The 10,291-nt window shown below is 45.4% G+C and overlaps 1 protein-coding gene across 1 annotated transcript in view; it reads right to left on the reverse strand.

Moving 5' to 3' along the window:
• The window catches only part of fndc3ba (fibronectin type III domain containing 3Ba), a 173,067-nt gene that overhangs the window by 22,142 nt on the left and 140,634 nt on the right, over positions 1-10,291 (reverse strand). The window contains exons 15-21 of the mRNA XM_063219011.1: positions 10,068-10,206; positions 9,548-9,619; positions 8,529-8,647; positions 7,322-7,427; positions 4,290-4,480; positions 2,783-2,896; positions 1,368-1,517 (exon numbers count right to left, since the gene is read on the reverse strand). Coding sequence (XP_063075081.1) covers positions 1,368-1,517; positions 2,783-2,896; positions 4,290-4,480; positions 7,322-7,427; positions 8,529-8,647; positions 9,548-9,619; positions 10,068-10,206 — 891 coding nt within the window. The remainder of the gene's footprint in view (positions 1-1,367; positions 1,518-2,782; positions 2,897-4,289; positions 4,481-7,321; positions 7,428-8,528; positions 8,648-9,547; positions 9,620-10,067; positions 10,207-10,291) is intronic.

The following is a 10,291-nucleotide window of genomic DNA, read 5'->3' on the forward strand; positions in this document are numbered from 1 at the left end:
GTGCAGCTCCAAATTGTTCAGTGGCATTCATTTCTGGGTTGTGGCAATTACACATAGCAGTAAGCTGAAGTAGAACCTTTACAGCTTATCTGGTGTGCCAGAACATTTTGAGTGCTCTTGAATATCACCTATCCAATTGTTTGGGGGCACGTGATGCATTTCCAACAGATTTACAGGTACGTATTTCAGTCAATTGTTCGAGTCAATCGCAAGCACTCAATCTTATCGAATTAATACATTTCTCAATTGCTTGAAATTGCAGTAGGCCTACTCTTTACTCCTTTGTCAATAACAATTTTAGCGTAGAACATAATAAGCAAGACTCCTCTGCAAAACTCTTAACATTTTCTCATTCTTTTGCAGCAAGATTCTAGTTTTGGGAGATTACTTACGGACAATTTGGAGAGAATGGTTTACCATATTGAAAATTCTATTCAAGTGTTAAAAACCATGGACACACATGTATACGGTACGTCTCTCCAAAAACACACCTACATTTAGAAAAAAACAACCTCCCTCAGATATACCCTCTCAAAAGGCTACACAATCAAAAGATCTTTGCGTAGAATGTAGAATGAATAGTCGATGTTCCCCCAAATATACTGTACATTCATACACAAAACAACACACTCGAACTGCAAAGACTGGAAGCCATCGCTCTCTTCCACATCACAGACAGGGCCACTGAGGCTGGCATCAGGCTATGATGGGTAGGGCTATGCTATAACACGACCTCCCTGAGGGCAGCCAACAGTACTGTCTGGCCTCTACACGAGGAACACGGGCAGCAGTGGGCACCTTTGGTCTGTTCCCCTCTAATTACCTGTCAGCTGGCGGCTAAGCCGACATCCAGCAGTGGAGGTGGTCAGCCTGCTGGCTCTCACAGAGCACCACCACTCAGCAGAGCTGGGCTCAGACAGACACGCACATCCACAGCCTAAAGTGGGCACCTGACCGACTGAGCACAGTACAGGAAATGGCTTTGATACAGTTGCCACTAGCCTTACCTGTTGTCTGAGATGGAGCTTTTTAGCTGTCAGAGCCCTGACACTCTCTTGGTGGTCTTGGTGAGAACAGATGTGTTGAGTCATGTCAGGTCAGCACACTCTTTAGCAGGTCTCCCTTAATATCTCCGCTACTTGTACTGTAGTATGACTAATCCCATTATTACTCACTGGAACTATTGCTGACAAGACTATGGACAATACGTCAGAGGACAATAAGGCTGCCATCTTTTGTAAGAATTAAAGGGTGGGCTGTGTTGGGCAGGTGTGGATGGTGGTGTGGTCGGTGTCAGTGTGTGTGTGCGTGGCCGACACTGCAGAGCGTGGTGTGTGAAGTCAACGCTGCTTGGTGGAGTAGCGTACCTGCAGTCGGCAGCAGTAATGTGTAGCGGGGGCCAGGTCTGAGATCTCGCACTGAGTGTCGCTGCCGCAGTAAATCAGCTCCATGGGCTCCTCATCACGGCCCCATTCCAGCCGGTACTCCGAGATGTCTGCACCCGATGTCTCCGGACTCTGGATGAGTACATATGGGCAAATATAGACAAAGACACACACACACACACACACACACACACACACACACACACACACACACACACACACACACACACACACACACACACACACACACACACACACACACACACACACACACACACACACACACACACACACACACACACAGAGTGTCTTTCCTTATAATAGTGGAGCTTATGGTTTGGGTGTTCACAGAGGTCCACAGGGCTGAATTTGCACCCCTTTTTTTATACATTTCAGTTGTTTTTAGATGTCGGGAAAGAGGCAGCCAAATGAGAGTAATTACACTTTAGCATCGACAGGCACATCCAACTTGAAGTACAAAAGGATCAATACCGGCTTTTGTACAGAGCAGCCGCATGGACAAGAGCAGCACCTCTTCAAATGATTACTCCACTGATGTTTCAGCGAGTCTTTTGTGCTTTTTTTTGCTCCTCTGATTGCTTTGCCTTCATCGGCTGTCTCTTTTTATTCCATCCCATGTTACGCTTAGCTCTTATATGACAAGGATGTTAAATGAGATATTTTTTAAAGTAGGGTTACGTTATTATCCAAGAAATGACGCATGCATTGATCCATTTCCAAGGCTTTGAAAACCTGTTGTCTTGTCCATATGTTTCACGATAATACAATAGCTCTTATCTGCCAGTAAACACACACATAATAAAAAAATGCAATTTCACATGTTAAAGATGCCAATTATCCTTGTTCACTGGTAAACAGCTTGTGCAAGTCAATGCCGTTTCCTGTGACCTTGTGTTTTGAGGCTTGATGTTATCAATGATATCTCAATATGAAGTTTTTATTAACCATCTTGCAAAAGCATATTTTAGCAGCAATTATCTCTGTTGATACTGAATAAGGGGAAAGGCTACAAAAAAGGCGATCTGTGCTGTTTGACAGCTGGGAAACATTATTTTCTCCACAGGAGGAGGAGTAGCACTGAGGCAAGATGGCGGAGGAAACTACTGGAAAACAACATTGATTCTCACAGCTGACCTTCCAGACGTAACTCATTTAACTGAGGTGCTCCTGTGCAGTTTGCCCCCCTCGGGTCTTGAACTCGCCACCTTCTAGTCAAGGCATCAGTTCAGGTATGGGAGTCACAGCACGATACCACTGAGCTAAAGGACCAGTCCGATAGCTCACCGCTACCGATACGGCATGAGGCTTCGGGAGGGATGTTTACTAAGGCTCCACACCACACACTGCTAGTTGGCCTCTGTCACACTCAGACGTACCTCCCAGCTCACAAGGACAGCGGTGCTGGATGTGAGGGTGAGAGACGGCGCCCCACATTGGCCTGGAGGTCCAGCGGCGGTCGTCACCTCCATGGCTTCAGAGAAAGGTCCATACTGATGGCAAGGAAGGGAAGAGTAACATTAAAGCTTTTGGGCATGCAGGCGTATACAGTATACTACCAATAGTGACATTACTTCTGCACTAGCAATATGGCTCAGATTGGTTGCTCACTATTCTGTGCCACTGCTATTCCCTGTCATCATTATTGGCTGTGTGCGCTGACAGTACGCAAACATATGCCAGTACAGAATCCCTAATACTGACTCTGTTGGGTGGCACGTTCACAATATTTCAAAGCCTGGTAAGACAAAAACAAAAACAAGAAGAAGAACAACAAAATCAAACAACTGGAACCACGGTAGGTCTCAAATGCCAATTCAATTCCTCTAATCAGTTCTGTGCGGCACAGAAACACCCAGCATAAACACAGCTGCCATGACAAGGGACAAGTGCAGACATGGCTAGAGCAGACACACCTGCTTGGAATACAAAAGCAGTCTTTGGCGTGGCGAAGAACGGGGGCTGGGGGTCTTGCTTGCTACATGTGTGCCGCATTAGCAAACGCATTAACGGGATAAGCTTATCTTCCCATTTGTAAAAGGAGGCCACTGGAGCAGCGCCGGTGTGCTACATGTGTGCTGCTATTGTAACATTATGTGACAAGGACCACTGACATAAGGCCTTTTCCTCCCTAATTCGTTCACTGTGACTCTACCACTACTACTGATAGTACGATGGTAGCACTGCTGCTGCTGACCGACTTTGTGCTCAGAATCAATTTAAAAGTCCACAGTTGCAGCAGTCTGTTCCCTGTCTCTGAGGGCGTCTTTCTTCGGTCTAATCTTTGGGGCAGTGAGCTTGGCTGTGAATGAGAAGTGACAGGAGGAGATTGTTCATGGAGATTACAACCCGCTAGTCTTATTTAACACTGCTGCTGCTGAGTATGGCCGGAAGTAAGAATGATGGGCCAAAAAAGATCGGAAACAAACAAGGAGAGATTGGTTTGTTTGTGTGTGTGTGTGTGTGTGTGTGTGTGTGTGTGTGTGTGTGTGTGTGTGTGTGTGTGTGTGTGTGTGTGTGTGTGTGTGTGTGTGTGTGTGTGTGTGTGTGTGTGTGTGCATATGTGTGTGTGTGCGTGCGTCCATGCATGTATGTGTGTGCATGCGTGTGTGTGCATGCGTGTGCGTGCATGCGTGTGCAATGCGTGTGTGTGTGTGTGTGCATATGTGTGTGTGTGCGTGCGTCCATGCATGTATGTGTGTGCATGCGTGTGTGTGCATGCGTGTGCGTGCATGCGTGTGCAATGCGTGTGCGTGCATGCATGTGTGTGTAGAAGAGTATCTACGGCAAAGACAGAGTATGGTATGTGTGTGCATCAGTGTATCTCTGTGTGTGTATCTGTGTGTGTGTGTGTGTGTGTTTGGGGCATATTGCCCAACTACCCACCCCGGCCTCGTTGGCGGCGCGCAGGCGGAAGCTGTAGGAGGCTCCAGGCAGCAGGCTGCCCACCGTGCACTCCAGCTCCGGGCCGTGGTACACCTCCGCCGGCTCCGCCTCGCCCTCGCCCTCGCCCTCGCCCTCGCTCATCACCAGGCTGTACTCCGTCACCTCACAAGAGCCCTCAGAGGACGGACACTCTGGACGAGGGGAGAAACAGAGAGAGAGAGAGAGAGAGAGAGAGAGAGAGAGAGAGAGAAACAGAGACACAGAGACACAGACACAGACACAGACACAGACACAGACACAGACACAGAAAAGCATGATAAGTGTGTGAGATTGAGATTGCGTGTGTGTCTGTCTGTGTGTGCGCACGTGTATGTATGTTAATATGTGTGTGTGTGTGTGCACGTCTTGGAGGGGATGGGGATGGGGATGGGGATGGGGATGGGGATGGGGATGGGGGTGGGGGTGGGGATGGGGATGAGGATGGGAATGGGATGGGGATGGGGGTGGGTGTAGGGATGGGGGTGGTGGGCGTAATAAGGGCGATAACTCATTAATTGGACAGGCAGGGAATTATGCATTTGTGGCTGACCACGATGTATGATCTTCCTAACCCAATTAGCCCATGCTGTAGTGTGCATGTCATTGAGAATCATACATTCCCAAACATGTAGCAATTAGATAATGCCCAAGGCCATGACAGGTCATCAGTCACTGGTGGATTGTTGTACATTCTGCCGTCTCTGCATTTCTCTACTTTATCTCTTCCCCAAATCTACATTAATCTTATGAACCACCAAAAACTTTATGTTCGGTCTGATTGCCTACAGCAGGGGTCCCCAACCTTTTTGGGTCTGAGGGCTACCAAGGGCTACCCGGTTGCATACCGCCATTCAGACATAGGCATACCGCCATTCCGACATTGACTTTTTATTGCAGGAACCATTTTTCCAGCTTGCAGGAACTGTTTTCAGACACTACTTGTAAGGGCATTTGGACCGTGATAAAATTAGACACTAAATTATACACTAATCATGTAATTGCGCTGTCACTCTCCACTTCCGCTCATTTAGCAACATTGTTGCAAATGTCAATTGAGTTAGAACGTTGTTCACGCGCCTGTGATACTTGCAACAATGTTCAAATGACTCGGAATGGCTCAGAATGACAATCAAATACTGTCAGAACGGCGGTATGTCCGAATGGCCTGTTGCCCCCCGGGCTATCCAAGGGCTACTGTGGGCTACCCGAGGGCTATTTTTGTTCAAAATCCTCTACTGACGTCTTGATATCATTCCCAAATTACACTATGATTGAATGATAATTATGCTTATAGGTTATAAAGAATAAATATATCATATTTAAATTAAGAAAAGCATTAACTGTGACTCAAATCGGGTAGTCGTCACTGTTTATTAACATCCTGGGTGGGCACCTCAGAAGCTCCTAGAGGGCTACCTGGCCCCGCGGCTACCTTGCCCCACGGGCACCATGTTGGTGACACCTGGCCTACAGTAGTAGCTTATATGTGATGGAAGGAGACTCCTCAATCGACATGAATAATGGTTCCAAAACATGGGCCACTATCCCTAAGGGCTGCAGTGCTCTCTGCTGACTTGACTGTTCCGGAACTGGAGTTCACCTTTTGGCTTATTCACTTTGGCACAATTACTCCCACCCACGGATAGATTCACTCCCACAGACGCTCTCTAACAGACTACGGGTAGCGTGCTGCTGTGATAGTGACATTTCTGCCTGACTCACCCCTGAGGAGCTACGCACGTCACAACAATTAAACAAATTACAGGCAGATGAGATGAGACATTCATTGTTTTGTCGTCTTTTTTGTTTGTGTTAGGGGCAACCTAGATAGTCAATTGCAAATGTGCAAATTACTCAGTTAAACCACTTTTGCACTCACGCACTGATTGTGTGTGTGTGTGTGTGTGTGTGTGTGTGTGTGTGTGTGTGTGTGTGTGTGTGTGTGTGTGTGTGTGTGTGCGCGTGCGCGTGCGCCCGTGCGTGCATGCGTGTGTGTGTGTGTGTCTGTCCGTGTGTCTCTGTGTGTGTGAGCGTCAACTTACTGTGTGTGAGTGTGGTGAGGTATGTAATTGAACGATAATTCCATTTTGTGTAAAAATGGCTCTACCATTGTGTGTACCCCATCACAATGCAGCTATCAGGCAAGTGGGTCCCTTGCCAGTCCTACAGCTATAGTGTTCCTTACCAGCCTCCCCCCATTTACCTTATACTGTAGAGACAGCTTTGGCTTGTGCGTACCATATGGGTTTGCTCAAAGCATCTCAGACAATCAGTTTTATCTTCTGTGACTGCTCAGGTGAAAAGCTTTTAATTGTTCCTGAAATCACACAGTGTATAATTTCATACCATTTCCATCCTTTCAGGGCTAACCTTAATGGCTGCCTTCAAACTTTTGTTTGCAAAACAACTCAATAAAACAAATAAATTGATGCTCTTACAAAATATCAATGCAGTCACCTCAACGCCGCCTTTATTGCTTAGTAGCATCTGAGTGCTCCATTTTATTTGCAACAATCTAGTTCAATAATGAAAGCTATTAGTCCCAATTACTTAGCTGTTTGACTCAAGGAAAGTAACGTTGCCAATGAAGTTTCCAGAGCAAAGTTTGCACCAAGCACCTCAAAGTGAAAGCAAAGTCAAATCAGTCTTTAATTGAGATACCAGTAATGTGTCTGCACAAATTGTAAACAGACATGCTTTCCATTTTTCAGTACAGTACAGTGTGTGTGTAATTATGCAATATTAATCATGGATTATCGCCATTTTATTTCATAAATACGAAATACCTTTTATGTAGTTTATTTATATGGATGTAAATGGAAAGAAAAATGTCGGCACATTTAAATCCTTTTTGTTCTTTTACATGCCAAGCTTTCAGTCAAAGACCTTCATCAGGGCTCAATTTTCTCAGATTTATGTCTGGCACCTTTTGGGCGCTGAAATCCATCTACATTAATACGAGCGTAAAAAAAGAAACAAGCAACGCCACTTACCCCACTGTAGCTGGACTTCCTTGTGCTTGGCCTTGCCCACAACACGTGGGGGCTGGCAAGGTCCTGGTGCCACGCTTAATGTGCGGACCGGCAGGCTCTCCGAGCACTGTGGACAAAGGGGAGTGAATGCAGAGGGGGTTGGGCGGGGTGGGGGGGGGTGGGGGTCATGAAGCATTCGGCTCTCATCCTAAATAATACTTGCCTGGCTACCTATGCAATTTCTCGTAGTAAAGGTGTGGTTTATGAATGCCTATGCTCATTAATTGGGTATCATTGGATATCATTTGTTCATATACTGTATATATAGCCAGGGTGCGATTTGTCAGAAAACCAGAAGGTGGGATATGTTTCAGATTTTAAGCAATATCAATGGAATTTCATTAAACTGTGATTAAAATTAGGTAGAAAATGTGGCAATATCAAAACCAGAAGGGGGGACAATCCCCCCATCCCCCCCTACAAATCGCACCCTGTATATAGCCAATCGTCTATTCAAACAAACTGCAAAATCGCCTTTCCACCCCCGTCCGCTCTCTGATTGGCTCCCTCGCTCAGGTTCCCTCGCTAAGCACAACAACACTCGAGTGCAATTAAAATTGCTTAACTGAGTCCAAAACGTTGGATAAAAAAAATCTGGATAAAATTGGATAAAAAAGAAATGTCAGAATGTGAGGAAGACGTGCTGCCAATATGTGAGTTGATAGCTGTGAGCCAGTGGCACATTCGCTTGAAATATCGTGACTTTAGTAACATTTTAATTCCAAGTTGGTATTTGTCACAGCACACATTCGTTCCTGCCTACAGCAAACCCTTAGCTGCTATACTCATGAACGGCGTGACGTTTTCCATGTGCGTTACGCCCATTTGTGGGGGACAACAACCCATGCAAGTCAATTGGTGATGTTGGGGTTCAATAAACGAAAGATACGGACCTGTAGACTACCGTTGTTCACGCGCAACATGCCGAAAACTTGTTGTGTGGCCGGCTGTTCAAATAATATAGCCAAACAGCCGTGGCTGAAGCATGGAATGTGTTCATTTAGGCTAGCCGATGTAGCATGTAAGTCAATGAGACATTCGGTTTGTTTTCACCCATAATGGGGCGTAACGCAAATTTAAGAACAAAGTACCCGGATGGCCGTTCATGAGTATGGAGGCCCGTTGTCTAGTCATGGGCTGGGCATCAGGTGATGAGAGGTGAACCTACCTGGCTGTGGCCACCGGTGCTGATGCTGCAGATGCGCAGTCTGTACAAAGTGCCGGGTTTCAAGTCATCACACTCATACTCTGTGGATGGCCCACTGTAAGCAATGTCCCATTGGTTGGCTGTTAAGACAAACAAAGGTAAAATATTATTGATGTGCCCAGTGGTGTAGTCTTCTTTTTTATGGTGGGTCTACTGTATATTTCAGCATTTTTTGAAGTGGGTATACTGTATATATTTGTGCCATTCAAAATAATGGATCATTCAATTTTAAGTTGGTCTACTGAAATCCCTGAAATTTGGAAGTGGGTATACTCCGTATACCCGCGTTCTACGTAGACTACACCACTGGATGTGCCTTGGATCACTTGCTGGGCTTACATGTACAACTTCTTTTCTAGGCAAGTGTCCTTGTTAACCTGACGACTGATTCATGCTGTTCTCAGGAGTGTAAAAGACACACATTTCATTGGCCCTCATGTTTGTTCAGTGCTCAACACATCACATGACTCATGAACAGATGCACCAATGGAACAGGTAGAACACACATGGATAGTTCGTTGTTTTTTTTCTAAATGAGATTTTAAAATGAGGACTTTTTTTGAGAATCAAGTCCATTTGGAGTTCTACCAGGAACTTGGAAGATGGTGCTCTTTGGGGACAGGCTTAGCTCATTTTAAAAGTTGTAAAATACCAGCACACTCATCTTCTTTGTAGTTAAAATGCCTTTATTTGAATGGGTAAAACACAATCAAAACACTTAGACGCGTTTCACAAGAGACTGCTCACTTCCTGACTGCTCACTTTCTGACGAAGGCTTCATGCCGAAACGCGTCAAAGTGTTGTAATTATGTTTTGCCCATTAAAATAAAGGCATTTTAACTACAAAGAAGATGAGTGCCTTGGTATTCTACAATTTTTAAGAGGATTTTTTTGTATTGACAACTAGTTGTCTAGTTATGCTCGTGCTAGTTTTTTTCACTTGATAGTGAGATGCCTGATATTCTGTGGGATATTCTCACCATCAGAGTTGCCTTCGGAAATCTCCAAGAGGTATGTCAAGATTTCTGAGCCTCCGTTATCTTGTGGAGGGTCTACGACAGAAAGACACAATGAATCAACATTTGCTGGTGTGCCGTTGGCATGCCAAACAGCTAGACACATTATTCAAAGGCAGAGCCAGAGAGAGAAAGAGAGAGCAACAGAAAGAAAGGAAGAAAGGAAGAAAGAAAGAAAGAAAGAAAGAAAGAAAGAAAGAAAGAAAGAAAGAAAGAAAGAAAGAAAGAAAGAAAGAAAGAAAGAAAGAAAGAAAGAAAGAAAGAAAGAAAGAAGAGAATGAAAATAATGAAGGTAAGGTTAGCAAAAAGAACTGCATGCAGGGGCTTTTGTACTAAGAGAGTACCTTGGAAGAAACATCTTTGCAATCAAAGAGGAACACAAACACACACAGTCTTTGTTTGCCTGTCTCTCTAGGAACAAACACACAATCACACATGCATGCACACACACGCACACAACACATACACACTCTCAAACACACACCCCATTTCACTGTGAAGCTGTACGGCGTGACGGCTCCCTTTACACAGGGCTTGGATGGGGGACCAGGCTTATCAGGGCTTGTGGTGCACACCAGAACCTCGCTGGGGTGGCTGTGGCCTTCCACATTAGATGCAATAAGCTGTATCAAAGGGGAGAGAGAGAGAGAGAGAGAGAGAGAGAGAGAGAGAGAGAGAGGGAGGGAGGGAGAGAGAGAGAGAGAGAGA

The sequence above is a fragment of the Engraulis encrasicolus genome, chromosome 16 (assembly GCF_034702125.1).
Source record: "Engraulis encrasicolus isolate BLACKSEA-1 chromosome 16, IST_EnEncr_1.0, whole genome shotgun sequence".
Taxonomy (NCBI): domain Eukaryota; kingdom Metazoa; phylum Chordata; class Actinopteri; order Clupeiformes; family Engraulidae; genus Engraulis; species Engraulis encrasicolus.